Source organism: Homarus americanus, unplaced genomic scaffold, assembly GCF_018991925.1.
Source record: "Homarus americanus isolate GMGI-L3 unplaced genomic scaffold, GMGI_Hamer_2.0 scaffold5831, whole genome shotgun sequence".
Lineage (NCBI taxonomy): Eukaryota > Metazoa > Arthropoda > Malacostraca > Decapoda > Nephropidae > Homarus > Homarus americanus.
Window position 1 is genome coordinate 2655851 of NW_024719604.1, and position 15683 is coordinate 2671533.

Genomic DNA, 15683 nt, shown 5'->3' on the forward strand with positions numbered 1-15683 from the left:
GGCTACTAAACAGTAACCCGACATTCGGGATTGCTCTTCGGGCTTGCTGCCCCGAGTGTTTAAAAAAATGGCAGTGTTTGATTATATTAATGAATGTTACAGGCATGGCTTGATGACCATGATCGGAAATTTGGTCACTTCATAAACAACGTGTGGGTGCATCCCGGCGAGCGGAAGACTTATGAAACAAAAGATCCATGTCGGGGCACTGTTTTGGCATCAACCATTCAGGGTAATCAAGATGATGTCAACCAAGCTGTTGCTGCAGCAAAGGAGGCCCACAAGTCATGGAGTAAACTGTCAGGTCATGCAAGAGCTCGCTACTTATACAGGTAAGTAGATACATGGTGTGTGTGTGTGTGTGTGTGTGTGTGTGTGTGTGTGTGTGTGTGTGTGTGTGTGTGTGTGTGTGTGTGTGTGTGCGTGCGTGCGTGCGTGCGTGCGTTAATAATAATAATAATTACGGTTTATTGAAAAAGTTTGCAGCCCGAAGGCTGAAAATATACATTGGACATAAATGACTTATTACATACATTGGTGGTTTAACAAAAGCCTTCATTAGAAGAAAGGTGAAGGAACATACAGTGAACATACAGATTAATGTTTACACACGTAGATCATGTGAGCTGAGGTGTTGAACAGCAGACACGTAGTGTAGTAACTCCCTCACAGATGGCGTTATGAGGGGCATCACGTGGAGTACTAGTTCCCTCACAGGTGGTGTTATGAGGGGCTTGACGTGGTGTAGTAATTCCCTCACAGATGGTGTTACGAGGGGCTTGATGATGTAGTAGTTCCCTCACAGATGGTGTTATGCGGGGCCTGATGTGGTGAAGAAATTCCCTCACAGATGGTGTATGAGGGGCCTGATGTGGTGTAATAATTCCCTCACAGATGATGTATGAGGGGCCTGATGTGGTGTAATAATTCCCTCACAGATGGTGTTATGAGGGGCATCACATGGTGTAGTAATTCCCTCACAGATGGTGTTATGAGGAACTTCACATGATGCTGTAGCAACTCATTCACTACGTGGTGTCGCAGCATCATGGGGACACCACGTGGTCACAGGACCTCACTCACTGAGGTGTGTGTGTGTGTGTGAGTGTGTGTGTGTGCATGCGTGCGTGCTTGCTTGCGTGCGTGCTTGCTTGCGTGCGTGCTTGCTTGCGTGCTTGCGTGCGTGCTTGCTTGCGTGCGTGCTTGCGTGCTCACTCGGTTACAGTTCATTGTTCATTGCCTCTACACATATGTTCACTTCCCACACATACACACCCATGCTCTTCATTTTCTTTATTTCTAAGCCACATTATAGTACTCTATTATATTGTGATTTTTACTCTTTGTATTAGAGAAAACGGTTTACTAGGGTAGACTATAATATCCTGAGTGATTTACGTCCCCTAGGAAGTACGTGTTTATGTGTTTATTTACATACTCAGACTTAAACATTTATCATTTCTAAATATGTTAATCTTGGTAGCTTGATGCAATGGTTTTGTCAGTGAGTTTTCCCCCCATACTTCGATTTAACAGCAAATTGGATTTAACGTCATGGTCCAGGTCCTGTCGATGCCTTTAATTCGAGGATTAACCTGTACAGTTTATATGTAAGGTACAGTAAAATTTAATATTAAATTACCTTTAAATTCCAGCATTGCCCGTCATGTCCAGAAACACTCCCGTCTCATAGCTGTGGTGGAATCCCTGGACAATGGGAAGACTGTTCGAGAAACTCGCGACTGTGATGTACCTTTGGTTGTCCGACATCTCTATTACCATGCAGGATGGGCTCAGTTAATGGACACACAAATGAAGGGATGGACCTCTGTTGGTGAGTTTAATTTTGTATTTATATACTGTACTCAAACGTGTATTGTATTGTAGGTGGACATAGTTTGTAGTAATTTTAATTGAATTAATACCCCTATGGTGCTTTGATGGGGGAAGGATGTTGGCGGCTAGTTTAATCCTTCCATTGTTCCTGATGAGTTTGTCCTTCATTGTTCAGTGTTAGTACTGGAGGAAACTGGAGGACTGTACCCGGAGAAAACCTGCAAATTTGGCAGGGTCACACCGGATGACACCCTTCTCACATTAGATCCTGGGAACGAACCCTTGAGACTGGGACAAATGTAGTCCTCTGCTGGTGTTGAGTGTTAAGGCGGACCCCACTAAGGCGGATATCGCTTAAGCCGGACAAAATTTTCCTAAAAATTTTTCAAAATTAAAGAAAAGGGTAGGACAAAATTTTTCCTCCGGTGACAAGTCTGCAAAATTTTAAGGGACCAAGGCGTCAGCACGTGGGACACAGGTGCCCGAGAGTTACCAATTGTTGTTTGTGGGAATATTATTTAATTTACTCAAGTAATGATACAATATTTCTTATAATACAGTAAAGCCTTGAATAACGACGTTAATGTGTCCTCCAATATTGCAGTGTAAGGTGAATCATTGTATCATGATTCATTAATTACCATTAAAGTAAAGCAATAATAATGAGATGCGTTCCCCAGTTTGACCTTTTCATAACTTTTGTGTGTCTTTTTACCCTCTTTTCCCCCAAAACAATACAATTAATAAAAATTGCAATCTATATTCTTTAAATAATGTTTCTCAATACACCTTATACAATATAAATTAATAATAATATGGTCACACTAGAGGAGATGGGACGCCATTGTTTTCGTTTGTGTTTACAACCTGGAGTTCGGGACGATAGTTTTACACGAGAAAATGAAGAAAATAAGACCCTGGTTGTAGCCGAGGTAAAATTAATGTAAAAAATAAATATAAATGTTTTAAGTAACGTTATTCAATGTTAATAAAAGGAACAATAGAAGTAGCTAAACACTAATGGCAAAGAAAAAAAAGAGATGGATTAGGAACGCCAACATATACGTGCGCATTTAAGGATACCGTGTCATTTATCTTTTTAAGCATATAGTAATACCCGATTTACATGGTCAATTGAACCCGCGGAGGTCCACGTAAAACGAGAAACGGGTAAATTGAATAACAGAACATATGGGATTAATTGAAATAGAGACTGGGCCGACTCCCAAACTCCACTTTTTCGGACATAATACCGACACAATATCTATGTTGTAGTAAAAATAACATCTTAATTTTATGATGGTATGCACACACAATTAATATTTAAGAGAAATACAGTCGCCAGGTTAATGTCCATTCAAATAATGGACTCAACCTCCCCGGTCTTCCCACGCTCACTGGCTCCTTCCTCTCTGAGAAATGTTTGGGTGAAAACACTAGATTTTAAGGTATAGTAATAAATAATACCTCAGACTAAAGTTAGGATGATATAATTGACATTGCTGGATTCCTTGCAAGACCAGGAATATTTTGAATATACATGTCATATATTTTGCACATGAGATACTCTGACACATAACCTTGAGATAATAAGGAGTCTAACTGTTTTAATATTGAGATAATTTGGATTGTGATCTTTATAATGACAAATTAAATACTGTACTGTGTAATATTGATACCTGGTAGTTTATGCATTGTAATGTGCAGTGTGACTTGGTTATGGTCTGTAGAATTCAGAGATCTTCAAATCTTTAATATGAAAATAAATCGTCTTCGTTGTTTCCATTTGTTAACTGTGACCACGTATGTCTCTGTTCTACATGGTCTCTCAGCCTCATGTCAAGTTCATATATCTGATGTTTTTCTTACAGCCTCTCCCTATGGCCTACCTCTGGCTTTCTTCACCTTTAAATTTAGACTTGCAGCCCTTGGCCCAATTGGTCCCCTCCACATGTCCAAACAATGTCAATCTACTTTTAAACAAACTTAACCAATACTCTCACTACCTAACTGCCCTCTTAGTTTTGAAAAATAGTTAACTGTATTTCAGTGGCACAGCTCTCTCAAGCCTGCATATGTCATCCTCTTTAACTTCCCATGTTTCACTCATGCAGTATCACATTTTTCAAGCCAGTTGCATACATCTTTTCATCTATTTGAGAAGAAGATCCTTTTCCTATAACTAAAGGCAGAAATTCAATAACTTCCTCTTGCCATTTCTAGCTTTACTAATTATGTCACCCAGGGAGCAGAATGCATTGACACAGTCCTCGGATATAATCTCATTGTCTGAGTTTCTCCAACCGTGGTAAGTCATACAGAACACTTAAGAGCCAGTAACATCCTGCATTAGCCCACCCGGGCACAGGTAATGACCCACATCAGGGCATGGGGGGCAAAAATATAATAATAAATAATAATAATAATAATAATATCTATTATTATTATTATTATTATTATTATTATTATTATTATTATTATTATTATTATTATTATTATTATTATTATTATTATTATTAGTAGTAGTAGTAGTAGTAGTAGGTGGTAAAGGATGATGTCAGGACAGCAGCAGGGAACCTACAAGTGTGTGCTGGCCACCAGGCTGGCGGGGAGGCCGCCATTCACGCCATGAGAATGATATTTGAGCAGCGTGATTGTGAGGCCGTTCTCCTGGTGGATGCTTCAAATGCATTCAGCATACTTAACCGCAAGGCTGCACTGCACAACATCAAGATCAAGTGTCCAAGCTTTGCAATGTATGTTGAAAATTCGTATAGGAATCCATCAGACCTCTATATAGTAAACAACAAGGCTCTAAGAGGTGATACCATCTTACAGTCAACCGAGGGAACAACACAGGGGGACCCCGTTGCAATGGCAATGTATGCAATTGGCCTATCAGTGCTCCATCGAGAAATAAAATTTGAAACAATTGGGGTCAAACAAGTGGCATATGCTGATGACCTTACAGGAGCAGGAAAAGTGGAGGGCATCAAAAAGTGGTGGGACTTGGTAACATCGTGAGGTCCACAAGTAGGGTACCACCCAAACGCCAGCAAGTCCTTCCTCATCGTGAAGCCAGAGCATTACGAACGGGCATTGGAGGTTTTTGGCAGAAGTGAGGTCAAAATAACTAAGGACGGCCAAAGACATCTAGGCGCAGTAATTGGCACTGCGGACTTCAAGACCGAGTACTTAGCGGGAAAGGTGAATGAGTGGGTTAGTGAAATCCAAGCTCTCTGAAATTGCTAACACAGAGCCACATGCGGCCTTTGCTGCATTCACCCATGGAGTCAAGCATCGTTGGAACTACCTGATGCATACTATCCCTTATATCGGACCCCTCCTCCACCCTCTGGAAGAAGTTATCAGTGTCAATTTCATTCCTAAATTAGTGAAACACCCTGACTTCACCCCAGCAGAAAGAGCACTTCTTGCACTTCCATCAAGACTGGGAGGGATGGGACTAACAAATCCAGAGGAGATTGCTGCCACTGAACATCAAAATTCACTTAAGCTCACGGCAGCCCTCACGGACCACATAATAGCCCAGAATGCAACAGGGGAAGTGGATACCAGTGAAGTAAATAAGATTCGTAGGTCCATTATGACAGATCGACAGCACTGCCAAAATGATAAGTTGCTGCAACTGTTGCTGCAGGTACCAGAAAATTTGAAAAAAAAAGTAGCTATAGCGCAGGAGGTGGGCGCCTCGAACTGGTTGACTACGTTACCGATAAGGGCAAATGGTTTCAGTCTGAATAAACAAGAATATACAGATGCCATTGCTGTAAGGTACGGTCGGCCCGTAGAAGGTTTGCCCTCCCAATGCCCTCCCAATGCGTGTGTGGCTCTTCCTATGATGGCGATCACGCCATGGTGTGCAAGAAGGGAGGCTTCATATGCATGAGGCATGACGAGGTAAGGGACCTCACAGCAAATATGTTGAAGGAAATCTGCCGGGACGTCATGGTAGAACCGACCCTCCTTCCATTGGATGGTGAGATCTTCCAACACAGGACTTCAAACACATCTAACGAAGCCCGTGTGGACGTCAGTGCTCGAGGATTCTGGACGCGGGACAGCGAGCTTTCTTCGACATCAGGATTTTTTATCCCATGGCCGCATGTCACCGTAACCTAGCTCTCGATGCTGCACATAGGAGGAACGAGAACGACAAGAGAAGGGCATATGGGGAGAGAATTCAAAACGTTGATCAAGGCAGCTTCACTCCTCTAGTGTTCACAACCTCTGGTGGGATGGGACCAAGTGCAAGATGTTTCTACGCCAGACTCGCGGAGGTGATCTCCGAACAGAAGCAGCAGCCCAGAAGTTATGTTACAGCCTGGATGAGATGTCGACTGTCTTTCTCTCTCCTTCGGTCGGCTTTGCTCTGCCTCAGGGGAACGAGAGCTTCTGCCCCAACTCCGACAACTGCTGCAGATATTGACTATGAGGCTACTGTCACTGAATGCCGCATAGATCTGCGGCTCAACTAATTTAACACAGATAGGATAGCTACTTATGTATTAGGATATTTAATATTAAGGTAATTAAATGGTGGCGAAGGTGTGGCTATTGGGGGAGGCTGGAGGCCACGTTCAAAAAAAAAAAAAGTAGTAGTAGTAGTAGTAGTAGTAGTAGTAGTAGTAGTAGTAGTAGTAGTAGTAGTAGTAGTAGTAGTAGTAGTAGTAGTAGTAGTAGTAGTAGTAGTAGTAGTACACCAATTAATAAAATTAATAGCAAATTAATACAAATACAGGTAAAATAATATAAATAATAACCATAAATATATACAAAATTTAAAAAATCAATCAAGAGTGAGAAATTATATACATTATATATGTTGTGTTGTCTAAGTAAGATAAACAATTGAGACCCTGCAATTGTGTGTAAATGAGGCAGAAAATCAGATCAGCAACCTGGGACTTGGTCACAATTTTCGTGATGCCATATGGCAACAGGGTCTACCATTAGACAACACAATGCTTCCAATATCTTCCCAGGCGGTAGTACCTCCCTGTTTGGTAGCTGCCTATCTACCTACTGCCATTTACACCACTGCACCGTTCTTGTGTACCTACCTTCCACACTCATTACACATAATTGAGTTGGAGTATTGGTAATTGAAATATTTAACAGAAAATGATTACTGTCCTTGCTTTTTAGGTGTCGTAGGTGCAATTGTCCCTTGGAACTTCCCACTGATGTTGTTGGCATGGAAAGTGTGTCCTGCTTTGGCGATGGGCAACACAGTTGTCTTAAAGCCAGCTACTAACACCCGTTTGTCAGCGCTACTCTTTGCTGAAATCTGTGCTGAGGCCGGGTATGTATGCAGTGTTTTCATTGAGAGAGTTTGTGTGTATTTACAGCTGTAAATATATAAATTTTGCCTGTTTGTTATAATCTGTTCATTTTATTGAAACTATAAAAGTTGTCAAAAAATCGTTTCAATAATGTGGCTTAGAAATAAAGAAAATATAAAAATAAATGAAGAGCATGGATATGTTGATTGAGAGGTGAACATGTATAAAGGCAGTTCTAGCCAAGGCCTTGGCTATAAACTGCGTGGCTGACTCGCCAACCCAGCCGCCTCGTATATGGTCACTTGTAATTAACCCTTAAGGGTCTAACAAATCTTGGGAAGTCTTTCCCCACAAACTGCATTGTAGGTTTAAAAAATCAAATGAAATGTTAGACATACATGTTAGTCAATAGGAAATAACATAATTATTCCTGTACTCACCGCCTATGGTTGTTGGTCAGTCAGAGAACTCGGCGAGACATCATGCCTCAGCACCCTTCTGGGAGTGAAATGTCAGATGCACTACCAACTCACTCCAAGTTCTTACATCTTCATAACACTTTCACATGTTTCCTTATTATTACTCTATATACAATACATTCACCACTCTCTTTTGGGTTAGGGGTGTGAGTGGTACTCAGGGAAATATGGGGTGCACAGTGGCACTTTGCATTCGGCACTCATCCATGTTGTGAGTTTCTTTATCTGAGGTCGTTTGGATATTGATGAACACACCCTGCAGCGACAATGACCCTTGACTCTGTGTTTCCTTGTGCTCCCTGGTACTTCTGGAGGTGGCATGCCCTTAATATAATGATGGGCCTTGTAGTTTGGTGCAGCAAGGCTGGCAGGGCCATGTGGTTGGGATGCAGCACGATCACGGACTCCTGACTTCACTGAGCCATATTTCTCAAGAATCTGGTACACATCATGCACAAATTCCCTTAGTTTTATCTTTTTGCCAGTCTTTACCAGATAATAGATGTAGGAATGCCTCGAAAGAGAGCGGACCCGGGTTCGATCCCCAGGCAGGGTGAAACTATGGGCAAGTTTCTTTATGCCATTTGTCTCTGTCTACCCAGCAGTAATTGGGAACCTGGATGTTAATCGATTTGTGAATCGTGTTCCGGGGTAATGGTTAGTGAGTGCAGTTGGCAAGTTGTCCGGTCTTCTCGGACTATTCCTTGATACTGGGTCACGCAACTCGTTAACTTAGGGTGTGGTTGTTGCGTTTGTGTCAGCTTCTGCACCTTAAACAAACTCATGCCTAAGTGGCCCTTGGGCCGGCCATCCTCGTTACACGAGGGGCACCCATTATTTTATAAGTTGTAGGAATTGAGTACAGCTGCATCAACCAAATGGGAAAACAGTTTCTTGTACCATTTTACAGATTTCCGCGTGGATTCACTACTGATTTGCATGTCGCTCTTGACAACTGAGCGCATGTTTTGTGTGTCCTCAATCACGATGTCAGACTTCATGATTGTATTCCCAGTCTTGTAGTCGATCTTCTTGGAATCAATCATCTGCCCCGTATGTATTGTCAACAAAATAATTTTCTGCACCTTTATGGAGTTATACAATATGACACACTGCAACCAAGAATTCTGAAAAACAGTCATTTACGCGGGTGATTCCCGTTAATTTCTCCGTGTTAACTATATGCGATATAAAAAAATACATCATACTGGCTATACAATGCATCACACAACCAGAAATACCAACCTTACCAAACTAACATGGCCTCAGTCAGTGATCGGTGCAGAGGCCATCAAACTTAAGAGTGCAGAACTTTTTTTTGCTGACTGTACATTTGTTAGTGTTGTCACTTCTCTTTTGTCCTTCCAATGCAGTGTCAATAGGTTATTGCACTCATATTTGTCCTCTTCACCCTTTACAATATTTTCTTTGAACACTGGCATGTGCTTCCTGTTTCTACCCACTGTACCACATGAACCAGTGTTGTTAACATGTAAAAATATACACAGGTCAGGGCTAGAGCACCGTTAAACAAGATGTTCCCCTTCCCAAGATAAGCTTCCATCATCTTTTTTTTTACAATTGCCATGGAAATATCATTTGTAGCTCCTGTGTACACAATAATATCAAACACAATTCTTGTCTCACAGTCACATAAAACAAACACTTTGATTTCAAAGTGATCACGTTTGCTCAGAATGTATGCTTGAATTCAAGACATCCTTTGAACAAGATAAGAGACTTGTCAATTACCAAGTTCTGGATTGGCAAAAATAGGTTTTTCATCTTGCTTTTCAATGCAGTAAACACTGGCCAAATTTTGGACAATGGGTCACTAAGGCCCAAGGTGGTGTTATCAGCAAAGTGAAGGTATTTCAACAGCAGCTTGAACCTGTCACGAGACATGTACTTGGCGAACACAGGTGTTGTGAACACAATGTCTTTGGACCGGTACTCAACCATTGAGTGTTTCATTGCTAATGCAAGAAACACAAAAATTTCAGCTACAGTGTTGGCTTTCCAGCATTGTACGGGTGAGCCATATGAAAATGCTTCTACATCACCACAAAAAACAAAATACTTATTTGTTTCACTTGCAATATTACTGATCAAATCCTCATCAAAAAACACACAAAATTAATCCAAGTAACTGCTATCGTCATCCACATTTGAATGTGCAGTACAGTAGAACGTCGATGTAACACGAGATACGTTCCAGGAGAGGTGTTCCAAGAGATGTCGCTTTAAACCGAATTCTCACTAAATCAAAGTGTTGTTTCAATAGAATAATTTAGTTTGGTACTTGAGAGAAACACAAAATACTAAAGAGACTGAGAGTCTACCCAGATGCACCTCAGCCCATCTCCTAGGATAAACAAAACATTTTTTTTGTAGTATTATGTTAAAACAAACACTCATAAATCAACACAGCTAAAATTATGGGACGTGAAATGGTTTGTGTACTATCGATCAGCTGATGTGAGTGGGTGGTCGCTCTGGAGCCGCCACGCATTGATGCCAGGTCTGGCCTTTTAAGGACAGTCTGGCCTTTTTGAGACCCGCTTGTCTTTTATAAAAAAGAACAACTGTAAACTGTCCTTTTCTGAATTTTAAGTCTATACAGTACTACAAAAAGGTTAGTTATTATTCTCTGTGTATAAATATATACAGTATACTGTATGTAATTTGTCCTCAGTCCATCTCCTAGAATAAACAAACACTCGTAAATCAACACAGCTAAAATTAAGGGATGCAAAATGTTTTGTTTACTAGCGATCAGCTGATGTGAGAGGGTGGTCACGCTGGTGGCACTGACCACCCACCTGACTCACCCAGCACTCACTTTCCTCTCAACTTATTTTTTAATTACTTTATGCTATCGAAAATAGATTTTCACTCAACTTTAGTTAGGCAATTCATCCTCTGAAGATGCAGAGCCCAACTCGACCAGCTCATCATCCACATCACTGTCTAGTGGTGTGGCTGTGGACACATCTGACACACGGGAAGAACCATTTCCACGCTGCAGTGCTTCCAGCACCTTGTTTAACTGCTACAGTGTAATTGCTTGCCTTGATTTCTTGGTCTTTGGGGTAGTTAATGGTGTAGTAGCTGGCCTCTTGGACATAGTGGCGATGGTTGATGCACGTGGTAGAAGGAGATAGTGTCACACAATATGTTCGTTCACTAGAGCGTCAGTGTGAGAACTGAGGATGTGGGAGGGTGTGTGAGGGTGGCGGGCAGCCGTGTAGCGTGCCCCAGAAACGCGTCTGGTGGGAAACATGAGGCGCAAAACTTAAAATAGTGTGTATTCCCTTATGATGCACCAGATTGACTCGCGCAAAGTGGGAAAGATTCGCTTTAAATTCAAACATTGTCCTTATTGTGGGTGTCGGTTTAAATCAATAATCTTAAATTGAATCGCTTTAAATCAATGTTCTACTAATAATAATGGGATCATCCTCTCACCAGAAACAAATTGTTTAAAATGTGACAGTCTACCCTCAAGTCTACTTTGTGCTTTGTTATTCATAAAGCACAGAGTAGACTTGAGGGTAGACTGTCACATTTTTATAAATTTGTGTCTGATTATTTGTGAGAGGATTTTCCCATTATTATTTATTTGTATGTGTTTTGTGTGAAGTCTCTACACACACACACACACACACACACATATATATATATATATATATATATATATATATATATATATATATATATATATATATATATATATATACATATACATATACATACATATATACACACAGTGAACCCTCACTTTACGCGGTTAATTCAACCCTCGGCGGCCCGCGTAAAGTGAGTCTATTGTAATTAATCCCATATGTTCTGTTGCTCACTTTACGCGGTTTTCACTTTCCGCGATACGCTGTGGGTTCAATTGACTGCGTAAATCGGGGTACTACTGTATACCCCTGGTAATAACACAGCTGCTATCATCACCACCCCCCCCCCACCCCCCATCCCCCATTTGCCAGTGACAAGAAAGGGAAAGTTACCTTGACTGTGACCGCCTGTTGCTATTTTTCGCCGTCCTTGTGTTCGGAGGTGGTCAGTAATGCATATCTATATATTTACTGATGATAATACTTATCTCCTATAAATAATTAATTTAAAATTTATTTTTTTATAAAGCATGTTCAGTAAATGACTGCATTAATTCTTGAAACTATCGACAGTGGTAAATTTAGGATATAAATGATGAACAGAAGTCACGTCATGGATTCGGAGTTTGGTCCTTAATGATCACCATAAATGTCTGGTCAACTTCACCTACAGGTATAATGGTAGCCTCCCTTTTTCGCGAAACAAGTATATAAATTAAAGAAAATACTTGCAGTGTGTTTAATATATTACAGTATATTATAAATAAATAAATAAACAAATAAATCGGCAAATCTATTTCAAGTAAATGGAAATATTTTACTCACACTGACATTAGTTCCAGTTAAATAACTGACGCTTAAGTGAGTCACTAGTGTACACCAGCCGGTAAAATTTGATGCCAATACTTGAAGTGAATTGGCCTTATTTTAAATAACCAACCATAAATAAATGCAAAAAGGAAAAAAGATCAAAGGTGAGAAAAATTATATTGTATGTATGTTGTGTTGTCAAAGGAAAAGAAACAACTGAAACTCTGCAAGTGTGTGTAAATGAGGCAGAAAGATAGATCAGCAACCTAAGACTTGGTCACAATTTTCGTGATGCCATATGGAAGTAGGATCTACCATTAGACAATACTGTACATTATGCTTCCAATATCTTCCCAGGCTGTAGTATCTCCCTGTTTGGTAGCTGCCTACTACCTATACACAAATTTTAGCAATACACCTAGACCCCGACTTACGACTACGTGGACTTACGACCGTCGGGACTTACGACCGCCTCAGATATAGATAAAAAAAAAAAAAAAAAAAAATTTAAATGACACGCATTTTCTATACCGAAACGTTTCCAGTTAATGTAGTCTCCATGTATAATTAGAAAATTATGGGGCCCCATGTGCATTCAGCTGACTACATTAAAGGTTAAGTGCTCAGTCACACTGTATCCATTCCTTATTATTTATTACTTTCACTGTACTGTATCCATTCATCATTATTCATTACTTTTACTGTACTGTATTTCATTGTAGATTTTTATTAAAAAAAAAATTTTTTTTTTTTTTTATCTATCGGACTTACGACCATGTCGGACTTACGACCTGGATTTGGGTCCCTAACCCCGTCGTAAGTCGGGGTCTAGGTGTATTACTTTGATACAACATGATAAATTAGACTAACAATGAAAATAAACAAACAAAAGTTATTTACCAAGACCTCTCTGAGAACAGAGGGTAATAGATGGAGAGGAGATGAGAAGGCTATTTATAGCCCGTCTTTGTGTAGGAAGTCGACTACACTATAAATAATTCATTTAAAATTTATATTTGTTACATAGAATATTCAGTACATGACTGCGATTATAAAATAGGCCGAGATATACGGTATGTAATATTTATGTGTGTGTGATGTAAACAGAGCGCTTGGCCTCTCTCTCTCTCTGTATGGATGAAATTCGTGGTTTAGAGTGAGTGATACGAATGTCGTAACATTACTAGGCTGAAGGCGCCTGAATACTACTTAAACACATCAATACTATGTTAATTGATCACTGTATAATAAATTCATTCACTCATAATTTCAAATTCCCTTATCATCCTGTGTTATATACAGAAATACTTGAGTCCCTGAGCGAATACACAAAAAGAAAACGAAGGACTAAGACATCCTGGAGTGGGTAGAGAACGGACATCTCTACTGGGGGACTCGAACGTTTCTCATGTTTTGTGGGCGCTGTAGCATAATATGAATAATATGTAAATTACAATTTACATATATACTGTATGTAAATTGTAAAAATTTAAATGAAAGAGAAAAACTAAATACGTAGTGTTTAAAGTGTACTGTACAGTGTTGTGGCTTGGCGCGGGGTTATGCAGTGTTTACGGTTCACGTTCGACATCACATGTTCAATTGATTTATGTGTTTTGTTTGTGAACAATTGCAGAAATGATTTATGTAATATTTATGTATACAGTATACCTGTACAGTATATGTAAATTGTAAAATTTTAAATAAGAGAGAAAAACAAAATACATAGCGTTTTAGACCCGCACGCTCTGTTTACACCACACGTTCAGTTTGAAACACGTGTGAAGTTTTTAAGCGTCCTCAGTGAATTCTGATTACTGTTTCTCCAATTTTGTGACTATGGAAAAGAAGAATATGTCTGGGAATCGTTCTGGTGATTGCATTTCCGGTGGTGATCGTAAAAGAAAGGCTATAACACTTGAAGAAAAGCTTGATGTTTCATGACTCCTCAGCCTCAACATCACCCTTATCCCCCATCAAGTTATATTCATATTTTTTCAAGGTAAAGTGTAACATTTGCTGTATGATTTCATTATTAGATATGAATGTAACATTTATTTAGACTGTGCTATCCTTTGTGTTAGGCTAACTACGAATTTTTTTCTTCGATTTGGAGTAATCTGCACCTAACCCTATTTTCTCCATAAGCCCTGTTATTTTTATTACGCGAATTTCTATAACACGATGTTTTACAAGAACACAACTATCGCATTATAGCAGAACTACCTGTACTGGTTTGGCAATTCAGTATTTTTTGTTGTAACTTATTTATTGGGATTATTTACATTTATTCCCCACATTTACTGGTACTGTATATATTATTTTAAGAAAACTATGACTGCAGGAGGAAAATCCGCAAAACTTTTTTCCTAAATACTCCCTGTTAAAACAAGGGTGCGTCTTATGTGCCGTAAAGTATGGTAAGAAAAATAAAGAGCGTATGAATGAAGTAACTGTGTTATGAGGCGGTGGGTTAGTGGACTTTAAATGAGGATGTGTGGAAGGTGTGCGTGTAGAAGAACTTATTCTTTGTACATAAAATAATATAGTATATTGTAACAGTAAATGTGAGGAAAAAAAGGGGGGGGGGGAACAACACCGCATTGCCATTTAGCAGGAGATGGTGAGAGAGCGGAGCAGTGAGTGAGGAAACACCAGCTATAGCTCTTTCCCTCCCACCCTCACTGTTTGTTTCTACACACAATGATTAATTCCCTTCATGTTTTTGACCTTATGATAATTATTTTATATTTTTTTGTCACCTACCGTGTGTGGTGCACATTTAAACTGAAATAGGCCTAACCAGCCAAGATGCCAGACGTGCTGTTGACAGGTATATATAACCAAGTACTGTATGGGGGATTTAAGGGATTTTCAAGGGTAATTTTGACTATACTGTACAATACATGGTTTTGGCTTTGCGCATCCTCTTAGAAACTTAACCTCTGCATACAATGCAACATGACTGTATAAACAAATTAGTATCTTGAACGTTAGTATCTGGAGGGGGTCCCTGTACTACTAGGGTTATGGTTTCTTGTAGGTTCTGCAGAGCTTATAACAAGAGTTGCTGTTTTTAGGTCAAGTCATGATATGAGATTTCAGGATCAATCCTCCATTCTTGTATTTCTGTAAGGGTATTTTGTGCTGTATACAGTAGTCTTATTACTGCTCTATTTAGCTCATAGTTTTTGCATTCTTTCATAATTACAGTACAGATTGTTATTAACACAACATTAATTGTTCACAGGCTTCCAGCTGGAGTGTTTAATGTGATAACAGGCGGAGGAGCAATGGGTTCACTGCTGGCAACTCATACAGATGTTGATAAGGTTGGGTTCACAGGATCAACTGAGATTGGTCAAATTCTGAGGGAAGCCACTGCTGGGACGGGAAAGAAAATATCTCTTGGTGAGTGGAAAAATAATTTTTAAAGTACTGTACACTAATTTTCCTGATAGCTGGAATCGTTGATCCTGGGAACTTTCTATTACCCCAATGGTTTTTTTTTTTTTTAAATTTCAAGATATATTTCTCTGTTCTGGGCATTCAAACAAATTTCTGAGATATTGTATCAGGAATTGATACGTGCCGAGTGCTCTTGAGCTATAATTGGCTACTACTGT

The 15683-nt window shown here is 39.7% G+C and overlaps 1 protein-coding gene across 2 annotated transcripts in view; it reads left to right on the forward strand.

Annotated features, from left to right (window-relative positions):
* LOC121860149 (aldehyde dehydrogenase family 16 member A1-like) overlaps positions 1 to 15683 on the forward strand; it is a 76811-nt gene that overhangs the window by 13009 nt on the left and 48119 nt on the right. Inside the window, exons 2-5 of one of the 2 annotated variants that reach the window (XM_042357206.1) lie at positions 103 to 332; positions 1656 to 1834; positions 7006 to 7162; positions 15308 to 15468. In XM_042357206.1, the coding sequence (XP_042213140.1) occupies positions 103 to 332; positions 1656 to 1834; positions 7006 to 7162; positions 15308 to 15468 (727 nt within the window). The remainder of the gene's footprint in view (positions 1 to 102; positions 333 to 1655; positions 1835 to 7005; positions 7163 to 15307; positions 15469 to 15683) is intronic. The other variant, XM_042357207.1, reaches the window with a different exon arrangement.